An 18,444-nucleotide genomic window follows, 5' to 3' on the forward strand; every position below is an offset into this window, starting at 1 on the left:
ACACTTCTCTGCCAACAGCTGGACTGAGCGCATTGGATTTTGGCATAAATTTGTTGTTTTTGTTAGTTAAACCAAAACAATAATGGAGATATGCGGAAGCATTATCACCAATACGGACTATGAGCAGTTCTACTTAACGTGCTTATATTGCTCAATTCAAACCGATCTAAAGGACTGGGCGCAATTCGCGTCCCACATTAAGAATGATCATTCATTGAATGACGAGACGGACAAAGATAATGTAAAACTTGAGAATGTTTCAAAACAAAACGAAGAGTATTACACAGATACAGAGAGCATGAATGAAGAACACATTGCTTGGACCCAGGATAATGTGGAATTTGATGTAAGTTGGTATATTTACAGTTTGCTCGACTTGTAACAATATACATATTTTGCCACAGGAAAATTACGAATATCTTGAAGAAGCGGAATATGACCCGCATGCCGAAAATGCGATTGCGGCGAGTGATTACTGTACCTCCACGGACCAGCATGAACTTCTAGACAATGAGGCACAATTCACCACACTGGATAATGATGTGCAATTCGATATTCAGCAGGAGCCAAATCTGATAGAACTGGCTGATTTAAAAACTGATCACTTAACAGACTCCTCATCTGACTATGATGATGACTTTAGGCAGGAGCTCGAATGCAGTTCTAGTGATTCTGATGATGATTCCGACGACCCTACAGAAAAACGCGGCAGGAACAAGCCATTGACTTTGAAGCGCAAAGTATGGCAATGAAATACGTTAAATACGGATTGTAAAAGTAATATACATTTAATTTTCAGTTGAAAGTGTCGTTTCTTCGTCACAATCCACGGGTATTGCGCTTTATTGAAGCATTTAAGGAGCACCCCTGCCTCTGGAATCGAGATCATCCATTATTTCAGGACGAAACTGCTAAAAGTGAGGCCTACAATTCAATAAGTAAAGTTATGGATAAGAAGGCCAATGTGCTGTTCACGAAAGGCGAATTGAGGAAAAGCATAGACCAATTGCTGAATCAATACGCAATTGCTGCCCAAAATGCTGAGGAGAAGAAATTGTCTGGAATTGCTGCGCGATACTTCAATAGATGTCAGTTTCTCTCAACTTCCAATTGCTCTGCATATTTGGACGACGAGGAGGGCAAAACGGATGTTATACAGGTAACAACTTTGCTATTAAAACAATTGACATTCAGATAAAAATATTAACATTTTGCAGCTGAACTTTAAATTCATCAACGACATGACAACCAACTTTATCGAAGCCTATGGCAACTTTCCGGTCCTCTACGATAGCTCTTTGCCAGAATTCAAGTGTGTAACAACCCGATCAGAAGCTTACATTAAAATCTCAGAACAACTGGCACCTTCTATGCGCGTCAATGAAACAGAAGTGCACATGGGCATTGTAAGATTACGGAAATGGGCTTATATGTGTCTGAGACGCGTTAAGTCGAAAGTCTTGCAAAGACCCTGCAACAAAGCCGAATTGCATTACTTACAGCTCTGCAGCTTCCTGCCACCTAAAGCAGAGAGCTTTGTTGTCAGCTGCGAATATTGCGACAAACGATTCTTTATTGACTACAGTCTGCGTGCTCACATGGTCAAAGCGCATAACATTGGTGAACTGCCCTACCTCTGTTCACAGTGTCCGCGTCGTTTTATGAATGCTACCGACATGGAGCGCCATAAGTTGCGGCAGCACTGTGAAAAGATGCTTAAGTGTGACTACTGTGATAGCACCTTCTCGCTGCAGACCGATCTGAAGGTTCACATACGATGCCACACCGGCGAAAAGCCGTACATCTGTGAGTTGTGCGGCAAGGGCTTTAGACTGAAACTATTACTCGACTATCACATCAATGGAACGCATCTTGACTTGCGACCTTACGCATGTGACTTATGTCCCAAGAAGTTTCGTAAGAGAATTCTGCTAAAGACCCATATGAAGAGTCATCTCAATATCAGGGATAAGAAGTGCAACGATTGCGGCGCTACATTTACGTGTCCAGCCGGTTTTAGTCGGCATCGCAAATCTCACCAAAAGCCATCTTAAATTAAGAAACACCTGATTTGTATATAATTTATTAGATACATAAAAAGTTGACATCATGAAAGCAAAACACAATTTCTGTTATTAATAAATTACTAATTTCCATTTGATATAATGGAATATTTATTATTTTTTATAAATATTTTTATATTTATATAAATCACAGTATTGGCGGTATTGTTTTTGAATTTTTACAACACTGTTTATCAGCTGGTGGCATATGTATCGATAAGTTGATTGGAGATTTAAGATGCAACAACAATTTGTGTTTTGTTTGTTTATAATTTGCAAATTTAAAGCCATCTGCTAAAAACAATATTCAATGTGCTCAAAATGGTGGTTTGTGGAACTCTTCTCGTTCGCAACAATTACAAAGAGTTCTTCTTGAGCTGCTCGCATTGCCAACAAGATTGCAACGTTGAAGTAAATCTGGAAAAGTGGCAAGAGTTCATTTTGCACATTAGAAATGCACACAAAGTGCGCTTCGAAGATGATGATAAAATATCCTGCAGTAGCTCAGTCGAGCATAAAACTCAATCAATTCCAAATGAAGACAGTAGTGAAACTGAAATCAATGATAATGATGTCGAGTTTGAAGGGGATGATGTCAATAAGGATTGTTTAGCCGAGGAAGCATTTGTTGATTTGCCAAGCGGTCTGACTTGCGAAGATGAGGACGATAACGATAACGACAGCGAGTTCGATAGTGATGATGAGGTAAAGCAACAGTTAATAGTTTCATAATCGATTGTGATTAATTTAAATTTTTATTTATTTAGATGTTAGAGAAATGCCCTATTATGGCCGTGTCTTGCCTTATGGATGATAATTCTCTAACTGACCAGAGCGGCGAAAAGAAACACTTTGCGCCAACAGTAAAAGTAAGAATTTTATAAATTAAAAACAAATCCTTAAATGCTTATAGTATTATTCTTAGTTCAATCCTACATTTTATCGCCGCAATCCTCGAATCACACAGTTTATTGAACTATATAAGGGACACCCATGTCTATGGGATCCCAAAAATGCTGCATATAAAAACAAGGAAAAACGCAGTGCTGCATACGCCAACTTAATTGATCAGCTAAAAGCCAGTGTAAATGTTCATCTCACACATTACAAGCTGAAGAAATGCATATCGAGTCTTCATAGTCAATATGCAGTGATAACACGTCAAAAACGTACAAAAAAATTGACCAAGTTACCATTGTATTATCATGAAATGTATAGTTTCCTAGGGAAACGCTGTGATCTTGATGATGCGGAAAGTGACGAGGACAGCGACGAGAATAAAATTAAGGTACTGCATTCATTAAATATTGTGTGATTTCATATAATTATTTTTTTTCTAAACTTTGTATTACAGCTATCGTTTATGGAATCAAACCATTTGACAACATACTTCATAGAGTTGTATGCTAAGTTTCCGCAATTATACGATTCAACAAACAAGGATTTCGCCAATCTTCAGGAACGCAAAAGGGCATACATCGAAATGACAGATCTGCTCACCAAGGAAATTCCACTTGGCATCATTACTCACTATGATGTTTACGACAGTGTGCTCTATTTGCGTCAATGGTATTCCCGCAAAATCAAAGGACTAACAGAGACCCAAACAATTGGATTGTTGAGGGCCGAAAAACATTACATTGAGACATGCAAGAGCTTCCTTAAAACGACAACATTCCGCCAGAAAATTCCATGTGACGTCTGTCAAAATAGCTTCAGCACCGATCACGCTTTACAGGCACATCAGTTTCGTGCTCATAAGGTTGGCGATGGCGGCTGGTTTAAGTGCACGCTGTGCGAGAATCATTTCGAGCGTCGTTGTCATTTACAGCAGCATAATCAACGTGTTCACATGGGCAAAACGTTTAACTGCAGTTTATGTGATCGCAGCTTCTCATTTGCCAGTCAACTGAGTGCACATATGCGTACCCACGATGATAGCCACATAGCCAAACCATTTGTCTGCGAATTCTGTGGTAAATCGTTTAAGCAAAAAATTCAAATGAGCAACCATGTGACAGCAGTTCATACCAAAATTCGGGCATTTAAATGCGCTATGTGCCCCAAGGATTTCCTAACAAAACGGGATCTCAAAGATCACATTAAAGCGCATCTAAACATACGTGACAAGGTGTGCGAAATTTGTCAAAAGTCGTTCACCAACGCTAATGCACTAGTGAAGCATCGCCACATCCATCGGGAGAAAACGCTTCAGTGCAGTCTCTGCAATACCAAGTTCTCCGAGCGTGTGAGTCTTGGTGTGCACATGAAGCGTACTCACAAAATCATTCGGAATAATGCGAAAGCTCCCGAGTCACCGGAAACCACACTGCAAACACAAACATTCCCAAAAGCCGAAAATAATTCAAATAAATAAAACGTTGCATGCAAAACTAAAACCGATTCGTTAGTTTGAATGAAGTTACGTTTGGATATTTTACAACACTGATTGCAATCAGCTGCTGTTCATCAGCCGCATAGCAAGGACAGCTGATATTGTTTTGGTGAAACAGCGGCGTGCAACTTGACGACGATTACGTATGTACTGCATACATTGCTGACAATGAGGCGTTTGCTTGGCAGACTTTGGAGGCATCGCGATGCAGTTGTTTTGCAAACATTGCCACGTTCATTGATTAATGGTAGCTGGAGTTGTGTTAGTTCCCGCTGGTTTTCGAGCAGTGTTAAACCAAATCCCAGTCACGGTGAGCAGGCCCATTGCAATGTTGGCACTATTGGGCATGTGGATCACGGGAAGACAACATTAACGGCGGCCATTACCAAGATCCAATCCGGCAAAGGTCTGGCCGACTATGTGTCCTACGACCAGATCGATCGAGCGCCTGAAGAAAAGGCACGCGGCATCACCATCAATGCCTGCCACATTGGCTATGCAACCAAGGAACGCACCTATGCACACACCGACTGTCCCGGTCATGCGGATTACATCAAGGTGAGTTGTGTAGCATTGGGCAACAATTGGTGTAATGTATTATCTTTTATAGAACATGATTTCTGGTGCCTCGCAAATGGATGGAGCCATTCTGGTGGTTGCAGCCACAGATGGACAAATGCCACAGACGCGCGAGCATTTGCTGCTCGCCAAGCAAGTGGGTATTCAACGCATTGTGGTGTTCATCAACAAGGCGGATTTGGTGGATCAAGAAGTACTCGAGCTAGTCGAGATTGAAATGCGTGAAATGTTAACGGACTTTGGTTTTGATGGCGTCAACAGCCCAGTAATTTGTGGCTCTGCGTTGCTAGCACTGCGTGGTGATCAGTCCAGTTTTGGTGTGCCGGCTATCGAGCAGCTTTTGCAACATTGTGATAACTATATTCCCACGCCCAAGCGTGACATAACTGCTCCGTTTATTCTGCCCATTGACAATGCATTTACGGTGCCCGGTCGCGGCACAGTTGTCGTGGGCACCATCAAACGTGGCACCATTCTGCGCAATGCCGATGCTGATCTGCTGGGCTTTAATCAAAACCTTAAGACCACCGTCAGTGATATACAGATCTTCCGGAAGAGCGTTCCACAGGCGTTGGCGGGTGAGAATGTGGGCGCTTTGCTGCGTGGTATTAAGATTTCAGCGGTGGAACGAGGCATGTTACTGTGTGCCACCGGCTCCGAGAATATATCCAATCACTTCGAGGCGTCAATGTATTTGCTGTCGCGTGCCGAGGGCGGACGTGTCAAACCCATGCTCTCCAAGTACATTCAACAACTGTTCAGCATGACATGGAACACGCCGGCTCGTATTGATATGGGTAAGCTAGGAAGCTCTTTAATGAAAAAACATACTGAGTAGTATACATACATATATTTCTTGCAGTGCCACACGAATCCATGTTGATGCCGGGCGAGCATAGCAAAGTGCGTGTGACACTGATGCGCAAGATGGTCATGACGCCGGGGCAAGCGTTCACAATACGCGAGAATGGAATGACTGTGGCAACGGGCATGATCACCCAACGATTGCCATCCCTCGATTTGCCCAAGAACAAGTTGTCCAAGGCGACAGTTGAATGCTAAATAAGAGTTTTCGTTTATTGAGACGAGTATTCTAGATCGCCTTAGTACAAATTCATTTGTTTAATTTCAGTGTACATGTGTATGTATATATTTAATAAATAAATACATATTAATCATATTCATAATCAAAGAAATGCCAACAGTTGGTTTCAATTAAATTATACATGTTTGCAGAAATCACTTTTTGAATCGCGCTAAGTGAGAATACACATTAATACATAGAAATAGGTAAATTTCACAAAAAAAAAGAATACATAAATGGAATACAGCTTCGTTACAGAGCCAAAAAGACACTCTTTATATATATACTATAGTATATATTATTATTGTATTGTAATGTATTGTTAAATGTGTGTATATAATTATCTTAACACTTTACAAGTCTCTGAATTGCAAACGTTTAAGGCAACATATCGGCCTTTGTATACATAGAGTTTCGTTTATCATTTACTATATAATTCATCTTTCACTTTCGTTTAAGTACTTTTTTCTTTCTAAGTTAAGGTACAAGGTTTTTTTATTTATTGCAACTTAGGAATGCTTTTGTTTTCTTCGTTTTGCGAGTCTAACTCCCGGCACACAGGCGATTTAAACATATTAAATAATTATTGCTGATATTGGTTTCGAACCAATTTGATTTCAAGGATTTATCGATATGGGGCTCACTTTAAACTAAACAGGAACTACATTTAGGCAATTGCTAGGCTCTCTAATCAAACATTTCACTAACATTTCTTTTTTTTTTTTTAGCTAATTTAAATTGTATTAACTTAGGAGGGTTTATTAAATATTAAAAACAAAATGCAATGACGGTCAAATGGCAACGATAAACTAATGCTGACAAAAATACACACGACGCTATACAAAACATTTATATCTTTGTGAGGAATTCGTCCAAATTTAAATGCGACGGCAACTCAATCTCCTCCAACTTGATGTCGCTGTACTTGAACACTACCTTAAAGGGATGTATGAAATTTTGATCCATCGTAAACTCATCGACCTTGGGCTGCAATCAATAATTATTAAACTCGTTTCTATAGCAAGACTCAGTTGTACATTACCATTTGGCGTTCATTCAACTTCTGGGTTAGTTTATCCAGAAATACGTTGGTTATTTCGCTTTCGTAGTCGTCCAGCTTGTAGGATTTCATCACCTTCAGCACTTGGGCTGTATTCAACGACGTGCACAGATCGCAAATGGTTTGCACATCTTCCTCGCTCTTACGCGATTGTAATAGCTGGGATACTTGATTCAGCGGTGCCAGCGGAGCCAATACATCATTCGACTAAATACAAAAAAATGTTTAGTTTCATACGGTAGAACTTAATGGGATTTATTCGACTGACCATTTTCTTGTCGCGCACCCAATCCTCAATGCAGCCAAGATTATAGCGAATTATCATGCCAGTTTCCCACATGCAAATGTCGCCACGCAGCATCAGACAATTGAGAGCCACGGCACAGACAAAGTACAACAGTTGACTGAATATTTGCTCGGCATAGACAGCAGCTAAGCCAAAGTGCTGGAATTGCTTATAGAAATGCTCGAGCTGACCAATCAACTGTTTCCATGCCGGAATATTGCCGTGCTCCGGCGACGATTGGGCATCAAAATTGCGATTGCGCATGCCATGCGGATGACGTGTCCGTTGTATTTCATCGTTGTTCAATATTGCTGGCACAATCTTTGGATCAAGTAGACCTTGTATTTGCATGACCAGTGCCTGGTACAGATTCACAATGAGATCGAGTATGACGCGTCGATATTCAAACAGATTGAAGTTCGTCAATTGCTGTAGATTCTGTTTGTCCGTATTAAACTTGACATATTCCTCGATGTCGCCGTATTGTTTCAATAGATTCAATAGACTGCAAATACAAATTGATTACAAACGAAACGAATAATTGGCTATTGACATACGTTATTGAATTGACCAGCCAGATGACGCGGTTCTCAATCGGATGTGGAGTGCGATGCATTTTCTTGATTTGCATCACAAATTTGCTAAGCAGTTCACGCACATCTTCCTCAGCATTAGTCAGATCAGTATATCTGCGAAATTGTTTAAAAATTGTTGGAGAATTTATTCTTTTCCAATAAACTCTTTTTTCGACATTGCTTACCGTATGCACATAAAGATGAGATAGGCTGGAAAGCCGGGTAGTAGTCCAACAACGGTGCGCGGCATCAGATTACTCAAGAGGCGTTGCAAGATTTTATCGAGATCACTATTGTGGAACTTCATCAGGCCAAGCGGATTCTGTGACTTTTGTTTGGCCACATTGGCGCCCACATCGCTATTGCTATTCGCCGCCTTGTTGCGTATCATTTCCTCTTCCAGTTTGTTCTCCAGCTTGCCACCGTCTTGCCTATAAGCGGACAGCTTGGCGTTAGCCAACTTAAGCTCCTCCTGCACCAGCAGATATTGTGTGATGGCCTTCTTCAGCTCAAGACGCAGATAGCGATCGTTCTGCTTCAGTGTATCCACATTGGCGTCGTCAAACTCATCGATGCTCTTAAATAGCGCCTCTTGCATTTCACCCTTCTCCTGTCCGATGCGTTCGATAGTCTGTGTCATTTCCATCAGTTTACTGTTGTGCTCCTCTGTTATGGCCTTCAGTTCGGACTCTAATTGCCTGTTGACCAGTTTCTGTGCCTGGAATGCCTCCATCAGCTCATTGACATGGCTGCCATCGGCACGCAATTGCAGGTTATCCGGATCAAAAGAGCGAAGCGCCTGGCTCTGTTGCAACAGGACAGCCTTCAGCTGAATGCATTCCTCCCGTCTGCGACGCACCTCCTCTTGAAGTGCGGCATGTTGTGCTACAAGACGGGAATAGAAGAGCAAAAAAGATTGTCAATGTAGATGGATCAAATGCTGTCGGCGTATCACCGATCTGGGCGAATTTTACCATTGAGCTCGTTGATCTCAACACCGTGTTTAATGCTTGTGCGCAGCTGATCGTAGTCGCTGCGGAGTTTCTCGTTCTCTACTTCAAGCTCGGAGACGCTATTGGCAAAGTGTATAGCAAACAATACATAATATACATAATCAGTGTTAGACTAGAACTAATTTGTGTATCTGTTGTGTGTGTGTGTGTTCAACTAAAAGCGGAAAGGATGCTGTGCTTACCGGAATGAATCCTCGGTGGGCTTGTTGCGGCTGGCTAACTTGACATACTGCTCTTGCAAATATTTGTGCTTCTGCTTCTCCTCCTCGAGTATGGAACGAAGCTTGACCACAATGCTCGTGCTGTCAAAGAATGAATCTGCAAGGAAGCATACATCAAATATCAAAATCAATCTTGGGAAATACTCTGTGATAAGTACCGCTCTTGTTGGTCAGATCTGGCGTTCTGTTAATGTCCAATGTGTTCCTAGCCGAGCCGTAGCCAACGTCCTCATCATTTTGACTGGACGCATTGCTGGCGGAGCGTGCATGATGCATGTTATAGGGGCCGAGGCCATTGTGATGCTGCTGCATGCGACTCAGTTCCTCCTTCAGCGTGTAGTTCTCATTCTCGATCACCTCCTTGTCCTTGATGGCGCGCTGGTAAGCTTCGTTTAGTTCCTTGTTGTCGATCTCGGTCAGCATACGTTCCTCACGTTCACGCTGATTGCTCTCCGAATTCTTGGCCATGTCAATCATGGAGTCCACCTGCTTGCGTAACTCCTCGTTCTCCATGCACCACATTTGCTTTTGCGCTGTCCAGTCCTCTTGGGCATGCCCGTTCTCTTCTAGCAGCTGCATTTTTTCGTCGCGCTCCGATTCGAGTTGCTTGTTAAGTGCCTCGATTAGCTTATCCTTATCATTACAGGCAGCTTTAATGGTTTTAAACTCAAACTCTAAGTTCTTTTTCATCTCCAGTTTCATTCTACAGAAATAACAAGCAAAAAAACAAGAAAAAAGAAAACATGAAACTATAAAATCAAACAATAAGCATAACCAATTCCAGATACTGACTTCAGCACACTAATCTCGCTGGTCTTGTGCTTCAGAGAACTATTGTCGCGATTAAGCTCATCGATGCGCTGCTGCATCGATATGATCTTGTTCTCCAGGCCCATGTACTTGTTCTCCATATGCGATATGGTCTTGGCCTCTGCCTTCATGCGCTTAAACTTGCGTCGCGCCAAGAATCGTCGCACCGCCGCCTGGCAAATGATAATGTTGCGTCGCCGCTTCTGATAGGTGCGACGTGCAAGGACGCCGCGCACAAAGCGCTGTATTTGCACGGCGCGATAGTAATCCCTCATCGCAAAGAAACGTTTGCGAGCCAGCATGCCACGTGCATATTGCTGAATGCCGGCAACCGAGTGACAAAGTCGCAAATAGCGACGCCGGCAAAGCCAGCCACGAGCGTACTTGGACAGGATGAGGGCCGCGCGCACTTCTCGCATTTTCTGAGCACGCACACGCGCCATATAGCCACGAGCATGTCGTTGTATGCCCGAGATGATGGCCTGCAGCTTAAGGTAGCGACGCCGCTTGATAAAGCGACGCACCACGGACTGCACTATGGTAATGTATTTCTTGCGTAGATTGGCGCGCACTTGCTCCAGATAGGCGACCTGACCGGCTCTGAAAAATATTTGTGTGTTGCCAAACCGATACTTGTCCTCGTCCTGAATCCACTTGAGCACAATGTTGCGGCACGATAGCTTCATGTCGTTTTTGTCGATCTGATTGCGATACGCCAGCAGCTGGTAACGCATATAGAAGTCGGGATACAACCAACGTGATGGGAAACCAGCTGCCGAGATGCGTACAGTCTCCAAGACGCCGCAAGCGCGGAGTTGTTGAATGATCTTTGCCGTTTCCCACTTGAAGGCCGTCTTGTCATCGTTGGGCTAGAAGAAAGCGTAGTGTGTGTTTTATAACAGTTCGAAATCGATAAGTCAATAAATATATATATTTACTTTAATACAGCGCACATAATGTGGCGTTGTGGCATGCAACGTGGAGATCAGCGAGGCCAGACTCTCCTGGAACTGTGAGCCAACAGTTTTCTTATGCTGCTTCGATGGCACCACCTGATGGCAATCAATAAAATAATTAAAATAATTGACAATAGAACGGAAAGTAGACAAAGATGGAAACTAACTCTTCGACGCGTTTCATTGAGTTGCTGTCGGCCAGCCAAGCCAAGTTGGAGACAGTGTATTCGATGGTGGACAGTGGACAATGTTGGACAGTGAAACAGTGAACGTAGATTGGTTTTAGTTTGGTTTGGATGATGTCAAGCGTATGGAAATACAATTTAGCAATACAAAGATTTAAGATTATGCGCAAGTTTAAACAGAAGCTAACATCATCGCCGACTGCTGAACAAACCTGTTTGCGATTAGCACTGATGACAACACGACCTCCCAGAGTGGTAGTATTCTTGTTGGCATCTGTGCTAAGTGTGTCCACTTCTTCCAGACTCATGACCTGTTTGCACAGCGACATGTTCGACTGTGCCATCACATTGGTCAGTTCCTTGGACACTGTGTCGCGATTCTTCTCTAAGAAACCATTTACATCATATTCGACAGTGTCCGAAAAGTGTTTAATAAAGAAACCTAAAAGTAAATTTGGATTTATCGAGCGTTTTTAGAATAATTTGTTTGAATACTCACTTGTGGTACCAAAGCGTGGCTTTTCAAAGTGTGGAAACTTGATGCACTTGTCGATTAGTTTGCCCGCCCAGCTCTCATCTGATCCCTTGGGCATCTACACAATGTACAAGAGAAAAACAGTCAATACGGCAATGTTACTAAATTTTTGAATTACTAACGCGACACTCTTCATCCAAAAGATCAAGCACACCAAGTCGACTCTCGATGAGATCAATGCACGGCTGATTGTCGTAGAAATCAATCATGGTCCAGGTGATACCTTCCTTAAGGTATTCCTCCTGCTCCAGTTTGAAGACGTGCTGATTGAACTGCTGCTGGAGCTTTTCGTTCGCATAGTTTATGCAAAACTGTTCGAACGAGTTCACCTCGAACGTTTCGAAGCCGTAGATATCGAGCACGCCAATGAAGCTGCACTGTTTGCTACCATTATTGAGGCTCTTATTCAACACACCCACAATGTACTGGAAGAGCTTGGCATAGATGTGCTTGGCCAGCGCATCGCGTGCGGCCATTGCCATCTCAATGTTGTTCGGTATCAGCACATATTCATTGACCGACTCTATCTTACGCATCAATAGCCAGCGACGCAAATCATCAGGGTTAATCTTCAGCAGATCGCCCGTCACCTGCAGGTGCATATTGTTTTGCTGTCAACGAATAGAGAGAGAGAGAGAGAGAGAGAGAGCTTAGTTGATTACAATTACAATTAGATGCAGTTTGCTTACAAATATGTCGCAGGATTCAGTGTCTTCTTCCTCGCTGCCATCCTTGTACTTTTTGCACACCTCAATGTTGCCTAAGTGCAGAATGCCAGCCAGGATCTTAACAATATCGGCGATCTGCTGAATGGAGAAACCCAACACAGTCATGGCCTGTACCGTTTCATTGAATTGATCAGCATCCGAGACACGCTCAATGTCCGGGGCACCGCCCATATTCAAGAACTGATATTTATCCTGATGCTCTGTAACCAAAAAAGAAAAGAATTAGTGAATACAGTATGCATTGTAATCGCAATCGCAATCGCAATCTTACCCAGCACTAGTTCAGGATATTTGGCACGCGCCGCGCACAGCTGATAGAATATGTGATAGTTGCGTTCGCCCTGCGCCTGATACACCACTCGTGACTTTTCCAACAGATACGTGTGCATGGTGGCACCCTGCAGATACATGACACCCATATGATTACGGAACAGCAGCTTGGTGAACTTGCCGAAACGCGAGCTGTTGTCGTTGCGTGTGGTCTTGGCATTGCCAAAGGCCTCCATGATCGGCGAAGATGCCAGCACCTTGCGCTCGACCTGCGTCTCCGACTCCGAGCCACCGACGGCGGCAAAGTAACGCATTGCATACTTGGCCGAAACGGTTTTGCCGGCACCCGATTCGCCGCTAACAATGATGCTGAGATTGCAATTCTCACGCTCCAGTTTCGTGTACGCCTCCTCAGCCAGGGCAAAGATGTGGGGCTCCAGTTCGCCCATGGCATGGCCACGATAGGCACGTATGATGTTGGGCCCGTACAGCGGCATCTCGGCATACGGATTAAAGGCCACCAGAATGATGCCGCAATACGTGTAAATGATTTGTCGTTCACAGAAGCGCACCCGCAAATTGTAGAGCACGCCGGGCTCATGCAGATATGATAGCGTGGTCAGGTCATTTTGGCCCACCAGGATGGCAGGATTGCGCAGTGGCGGCAGATTACTGCCATCCGGTTTCACCTTGATCTCCTTGAGGGCACCCGACTCAGTCTGGACCTTAAGGCAGGCAGCTCCCATGCGATAGCTATCCTCCAACGTGGCGCTCTCCCAGACCTGCTCCGGATGGGGTATCCATATTTTGGAGCCCTAAGACAGAAAGAAATCGATGTAAATCAAGAGTTGAGCCTGACCTGCGACAATAGAGAATGAGCAAGGCCGAACAGCTTGTAAGCTAACTAAAGCCGGGGCTAAGACTCTCTGCATAACGTAAACAAATACACACATACACACACACTCGCGCACAAACATACACTGACAGAGACGCGCGACAACTTATAATTGACATCCACTCAGAATCACCCGTACATTAAAAAAAGCGCAATGCTTATCAGAACACCCAAATTCTGATAAGACAGTGATTCATTCCCTCACTCACACTACATTCTCTTTTCTAAAAATGCACCATGACACTCTCTAGCAGGCATGACATCAATAACGGCGAATAGGCGGATGGGGTCAAATAGAAGAACTGAAGAATGGTACAAATGAAATGGGCGCACAAACACAGGCACACACACATACTCTTCACTCGCGCTTACTCACACACTTGCTCACATGCAATGCACGTTGTTATTGTTGTCATTATGTATGCGTCTTTTTTTATAAGCTCCCATTCTTAACACTATTGGGTGCTGTCGACAGCGACGTTGACTGCGACAACAACAACAACATTGACAACGACAACAGCGCGCAATTGCCAACAATGCACTTGTGGGGCATCAATATAACTTGTAATATACCTTAGCGTATAACATCTCTTCGCTTGACATGATTACACAGTGAGTGTATCCGAGATTGGAGCAATCAATTCAGCACTTATTTATTTATTACTCCGCATTGACTTCGACGGCAACGGCGGCAACGGTAACAGTGAGGGAGAGGAGACGATTGATTCCAATTTTATTATGTGCATAAAACCCGTTAGCTTTTTTCGCCTTCTTATTTCCAATAGAATTTCGCTTCCAACAATTTGACTTTATTCTCTTAACTTTTTCTTGTTTTGTTTGTTTTGCCTGGTTTTATTTTAATTTATGTGGTTGTTTTTTTTTTCTTATTATTGCTTCACTTGTGTTTAATTTACATTTTTTATTATTAATTTATTGCTTTATATGAACTTTAATTTGAAAATTAAGGCCAAAAGAAATGTTGAATTAAAGAAAACGGCACAATCGTCACATAAATATATTGCTAATTTGGTAATTTCGACGACACTGATACTGTCAATAAACTTCAGTCCGCCTTGTTGCCGTCTAAACCGACACTAAACTGACGTAGAATCTGTCTTGCTAAAGGGCAGGGTTGTCACCAAGTTTCAGAGTTCAGGCCAGGCTAACAACATTCGCTCAGCTGATCTATATTATGCTGACTTTGTGTCTAGCGTATATCATGCGCAATAATTTATTATTTTCTTTTGGATCAAAAGCATTTAAATGTCGCAAATTTCGAATTTGCAATTACGCGGCATATTAAAAGATTACATTTTACAGCACTGATATGTGCAACTGTTAGCGTTTCACAGCACTTCACATAAGCGTCGCAGCTGCAACTGTCATAATTTCCCGCGCAAAGTCAACAACGATAGCGCAGAGCAGCTCATATACAGAAACGCGGCAACAACAGATTGCATTTTTTTGCGGAAGAAATAAAGTCGTAACTAACTAAAGTGCTAAAATAAAATATGTCAAGTCCCGCTCGTTCACCGAATGTGGGAGGTGCTACACCAAAACAAGGAGCGCGAACGCCAACGCGAAGTAATTATGAGCTTTATTCATTTGTGTGGATTCCGTTCATAAACAATAATTGTTGGTTTTTTTAGGAATCGCTACGCAGGATGTGGAGACGCCAATGCGCATGGGTCCAGGGCGACAGCCAGGCAGGCCCTCGGACAACATAAGTCTGCCACCCACTTCGCCGGCCAACATCAGCTTGCCCGCAACGAGTCCGGCGCGTGGTTTGGGCGGCATGAGTGAGATTGACTTGAGTTCGCCGCTCAACTATGGCACGCCGAGTTCCATGGGCTCGATACGCACGCCACGCTCTGGAATACGCGGCACTCCACTACGTGCACGTCCAGATATACGCACGGATAAGCGCATTCGCCAAGTGGCCATTGGTGGCGCCTCGGGGGTAAGTGAAGAATGTAACTAACAATTCTTGGCAGTTGCTTAACACTCTATTCGGCTTCTCGCAGCTCGAGTCCATACCGGAGAAGGGCTCGGAGACCACAGACCCAGTGTCGGAGGCTTCAGCTGGACCCCAGCTGGTTGTCTGGGGCACCAATGTTGTCGTCAGCCAATGCAAGTCCAAATTCAAATCATTCATTATGCGCTTCATAGATCCGAGTGCCGAACAGGATGAGATTTCAGAGAATATTGATGTAAATCAGCCGTTGTACTTGCAAAAGCTGGAGGAGATTCATACCTTGGAGGAACCATATTTAAATCTGAACTGCTCCCATCTGAAAACTTTTGACCAGGATTTGTATCGCCAGTTGATTTGCTATCCACAGGAAGTTATACCTGGCTTCGATATGGCCATTAATGAAATGTTCTTTGAACGTTATCCAGCTGCGCTTTTGGAGCATCAGATCCAAGTGCGTCCCTTCAATGCAGACAAAACGCGTAACATGCGCTCCCTGAATCCCGAGGATATGGATCAATTGATCAGTATTAGCGGCATGGTCATTCGCTCTTCTAACGTCATACCTGAGATGCGTGAAGCATTCTTCATGTGCAACATTTGCTCCTACAGCACTACTGTGGAAGTGGATCGTGGTCGCATTGCGCAGCCAACGCTCTGCACCAACTGTAACACGAATCACTGCTTCCGAATCATTCACAATCGTAGTGAATTCACCGACAAACAGCTCATTAAGTTGCAGGAGTCGCCCGATGACATGGCTGCTGGTCAGACACCACACAATGTCATGTTGTATGCCCACAATGATCTGGTGGATCGAGTGCAGCCTGGTGATCGTGTCACTGTCACTGGCATCTATCGTGCCATGCCCCTCAAGGGAAAGGGTCTCAATGTGAAGAGTGTGTACAAGACGCACATCGATGTCGTTCATTTCCGCAAGGTGGACAACAAACGTCTCTATGAGGAGGAAGAGGGGTGAGTTTTTGTTACAGTACTTGACTGGGACTTTAGTTAATATATTTTGTTTTACAGTAAGGATCATATTTTCCCTCCTGAGCGTGTTGAGCTGCTCCAATTGCTGTCCAAGAAGCCCGATATCTATGATCGTTTGGCGCGGGCGATTGCTCCTTCAATATATGAGAATGATGACATTAAGAAGGGCATTCTGCTGCAGCTCTTTGGCGGCACCAAGAAGAAACATGCGACACTCGGTCGCCAGAACTTCAGATCAGAGATTCATCTTCTGCTATGCGGTGATCCCGGCACATCCAAGTCACAAATGCTGCAGTATGTCTACAATCTAGTGCCACGCTCTCAATACACATCGGGACGTGGTTCATCCGCTGTGGGTTTGACTGCCTATGTGACCAAGGATCCAGAGACACGTCAACTTGTCCTGCAGACGTAAGTGATGGGGATCTTAAGAAATACCAAGTATAAATTATAATAATCTTTGTATTCTAGTGGCGCTCTTGTGCTGGCGGACAATGGTGTCTGTTGCATCGATGAGTTTGATAAGATGAACGATTCGACGCGCAGTGTGCTCCACGAGGTCATGGAACAGCAGACTTTGAGTATTGCCAAGGCTGGCATCATTTGTCAACTTAATGCACGCACTTCCATACTGGCTGCAGCCAATCCCGCCGAGTCGCAGTGGAATAAGCGCAAGAACATCATCGACAATGTGCAGTTGCCGCACACGCTGCTGTCGCGTTTCGATTTGATCTTCTTGGTGCTGGATCCGCAGGATGAACTCTTCGATAAGCGGTTGGCTAGCCATTTGGTATCGCTGTACTATGTGACACGCCACGAGGAGGAGGACACCATGTTTGATATGAGCGTGCTGCGCGATTACATTGCCTATGCTCGGGAACATCTTTCGCCCACACTGTCAGATGAGGCGCAACAGCGTTTGATTCAGGCGTACGTCGATATGCGTAAAGTTGGCGCTGGTCGTGGCCAAATCTCTGCCTATCCTCGGCAGCTGGAGAGTTTGATTCGCCTTTCGGAGGCCCATGCCAAGGTGCGTCTTAGCAATGAGGTGGAACTGCGGGATGTGGAGGAAGCTTGGCGACTGCATCGCGAGGCCTTGAAACAATCGGCTACAGATCCATTGTCGGGCAAGATTGATGTGGGTATTTTGACCACCGGATTGTCGACAGCCGCACGCAAGAAACGTGCTGATCTCGTTGCTGCTATCAAGGAAAATCTCAAGAAAAAGGGCAAGGTGCCTACGGTTCCCTATCAAAAACTATTCAAGGAGATCAAGGAAGGCTCTCAAATTGTAAGTTAATACTTCATCTGTTAGAGTTCTTTCAGTTTTATTGATATTTGTATATTTTTAGATGATTACACGCGAGCAGTTCGAAGATGCCCTGAAGGAAGTACAAGATGAGGGCGCTATTGTTGTTATGGGCAAAAATACCATTCGAATTTGTTAATTTCATTACCACGCATACAAAACATTTCATTCATTCCTAATGTTAAGCTTGAAAATTAATAAAGATTGATTTTAAAAAAAAATTATTTCAAAGCAGTCGAACGAAATGCTTTTAATATAACGTCTTTTAAATCGCCATTGTTAACAGAGTGTTAACAGCGCTACTAGAGGTAAATATTGGAACGATGGAAAGAAACATTTAACAAGGTATCAAATTAACTATTACAGCCTTAAGACCTCGAGTTAAACATTTTGCGCATTTTATTTAACAAGATTACACAATAAATAAATGAAAAATGTATTTTATAAAAACTAAGAGTTAAATGCCCGCCGATAACTTATCGATAAGCATTGAATCAGAGTTGCTGCGCGGCCGA

The 18,444-nt window shown here is 43.5% G+C and overlaps 5 protein-coding genes across 7 annotated transcripts; 4 read left to right on the forward strand and 1 right to left on the reverse strand.

The window, feature by feature from the left end:
- The first annotated feature begins 56 nt into the window (after positions 1–56).
- Positions 57–2,194, forward strand: LOC133840496 (zinc finger protein 486). The gene is made up of 4 exons (XM_062272357.1): positions 57–346; positions 405–740; positions 800–1,159; positions 1,218–2,194. Exons 1-4 carry the CDS (start codon positions 83–85, stop codon positions 2,052–2,054), a joined length of 1,797 nt encoding a protein of 598 aa, XP_062128341.1. The 5' UTR covers positions 57–82; the 3' UTR covers positions 2,055–2,194.
- An 81-nt stretch (positions 2,195–2,275) lies between these two features.
- On the forward strand, positions 2,276–4,462 carry LOC133840495 (uncharacterized). Its single transcript, XM_062272356.1, has 4 exons — positions 2,276–2,768; positions 2,831–2,932; positions 2,989–3,351; positions 3,418–4,462. The coding sequence occupies exons 1-4, from the start codon at positions 2,385–2,387 to the stop codon at positions 4,438–4,440; spliced, it is 1,872 nt and encodes a 623-aa protein (XP_062128340.1). The 5' UTR covers positions 2,276–2,384; the 3' UTR covers positions 4,441–4,462.
- A 76-nt stretch (positions 4,463–4,538) lies between these two features.
- On the forward strand, positions 4,539–6,233 carry LOC133840497 (elongation factor Tu). The gene is made up of 3 exons (XM_062272358.1): positions 4,539–5,016; positions 5,069–5,834; positions 5,900–6,233. The coding sequence occupies exons 1-3, from the start codon at positions 4,627–4,629 to the stop codon at positions 6,097–6,099; spliced, it is 1,356 nt and encodes a 451-aa protein (XP_062128342.1). The 5' UTR covers positions 4,539–4,626; the 3' UTR covers positions 6,100–6,233.
- A 597-nt stretch (positions 6,234–6,830) lies between these two features.
- LOC133840488 (unconventional myosin-Vb) lies at positions 6,831–14,749 on the reverse strand. Of its 3 annotated transcripts, XM_062272342.1 has the most exons (17): positions 14,229–14,749; positions 12,762–13,575; positions 12,452–12,690; positions 11,885–12,373; positions 11,727–11,820; positions 11,440–11,669; positions 11,210–11,233; positions 11,025–11,138; positions 10,069–10,955; positions 9,435–9,979; positions 9,238–9,373; positions 9,017–9,114; positions 8,228–8,927; positions 8,025–8,156; positions 7,450–7,972; positions 7,164–7,388; positions 6,831–7,108 (listed from the first exon to the last, which is right to left on the reverse strand). In XM_062272342.1, exons 1-17 carry the CDS (start codon positions 14,256–14,258, stop codon positions 6,971–6,973), a joined length of 5,418 nt encoding a protein of 1,805 aa, XP_062128326.1. In that variant the 5' UTR covers positions 14,259–14,749; the 3' UTR covers positions 6,831–6,970. The 3 variants fall into 3 exon arrangements, with proteins under 3 accessions (XP_062128326.1, XP_062128328.1, XP_062128329.1); XM_062272344.1 differs by lacking the exon at positions 11,210–11,233; XM_062272345.1 differs by lacking the exons at positions 6,831–7,108; positions 7,164–7,388; positions 7,450–7,972; positions 8,025–8,156; positions 9,017–9,114 and having other exon boundaries at positions 8,688–8,927.
- A 285-nt stretch (positions 14,750–15,034) lies between these two features.
- Positions 15,035–18,150, forward strand: LOC133840492 (DNA replication licensing factor MCM4). Its single transcript, XM_062272350.1, has 6 exons — positions 15,035–15,239; positions 15,305–15,615; positions 15,680–16,602; positions 16,660–17,031; positions 17,092–17,911; positions 17,973–18,150. Exons 1-6 carry the CDS (start codon positions 15,167–15,169, stop codon positions 18,066–18,068), a joined length of 2,595 nt encoding a protein of 864 aa, XP_062128334.1. The 5' UTR covers positions 15,035–15,166; the 3' UTR covers positions 18,069–18,150.
- Positions 18,151–18,444: the final 294 nt, after the last annotated feature.

Source organism: Drosophila sulfurigaster, chromosome 3 (genome assembly GCF_023558435.1).
Source record: "Drosophila sulfurigaster albostrigata strain 15112-1811.04 chromosome 3, ASM2355843v2, whole genome shotgun sequence".
NCBI lineage: Eukaryota > Metazoa > Arthropoda > Insecta > Diptera > Drosophilidae > Drosophila > Drosophila sulfurigaster.

Excerpts from the sequence above, each read along its gene's own strand:
- LOC133840496 (XM_062272357.1), top strand. The coding sequence starts at position 83 with ATGGAGATATGCGGAAGCATTATCACCAATACGGACTATGAGCAGTTC. Across the intron at positions 741-799 it reads CATTGACTTTGAAGCGCAAA|TTGAAAGTGTCGTTTCTTCG; the intron begins GTATGGCAATGA and ends TTTAATTTTCAG. Across the intron at positions 1,160-1,217 it reads GCAAAACGGATGTTATACAG|CTGAACTTTAAATTCATCAA; the intron begins GTAACAACTTTG and ends AACATTTTGCAG.
- LOC133840495 (XM_062272356.1), top strand. The coding sequence starts at position 2,385 with ATGGTGGTTTGTGGAACTCTTCTCGTTCGCAACAATTACAAAGAGTTC. Across the intron at positions 2,769-2,830 it reads AGTTCGATAGTGATGATGAG|ATGTTAGAGAAATGCCCTAT; the intron begins GTAAAGCAACAG and ends TTATTTATTTAG. Across the intron at positions 3,352-3,417 it reads GCGACGAGAATAAAATTAAG|CTATCGTTTATGGAATCAAA; the intron begins GTACTGCATTCA and ends TTTGTATTACAG.
- LOC133840497 (XM_062272358.1), top strand. The coding sequence starts at position 4,627 with ATGAGGCGTTTGCTTGGCAGACTTTGGAGGCATCGCGATGCAGTTGTT. Across the intron at positions 5,017-5,068 it reads GTCATGCGGATTACATCAAG|AACATGATTTCTGGTGCCTC; the intron begins GTGAGTTGTGTA and ends TATCTTTTATAG. Across the intron at positions 5,835-5,899 it reads GCCGGCTCGTATTGATATGG|TGCCACACGAATCCATGTTG; the intron begins GTAAGCTAGGAA and ends TATTTCTTGCAG.
- LOC133840488 (XM_062272342.1), bottom strand. The coding sequence starts at position 14,258 with ATGTCAAGCGAAGAGATGTTATACGCTAAG. Across the intron at positions 12,374-12,451 it reads CTGAATCCTGCGACATATTT|CAAAACAATATGCACCTGCA; the intron begins GTAAGCAAACTG and ends ATTCGTTGACAG. Across the intron at positions 11,821-11,884 it reads TTTTGGATGAAGAGTGTCGC|ATGCCCAAGGGATCAGATGA; the intron begins GTTAGTAATTCA and ends TACATTGTGTAG.
- LOC133840492 (XM_062272350.1), top strand. The coding sequence starts at position 15,167 with ATGTCAAGTCCCGCTCGTTCACCGAATGTGGGAGGTGCTACACCAAAA. Across the intron at positions 16,603-16,659 it reads CTCTATGAGGAGGAAGAGGG|TAAGGATCATATTTTCCCTC; the intron begins GTGAGTTTTTGT and ends TTTGTTTTACAG. Across the intron at positions 17,912-17,972 it reads TCAAGGAAGGCTCTCAAATT|ATGATTACACGCGAGCAGTT; the intron begins GTAAGTTAATAC and ends GTATATTTTTAG.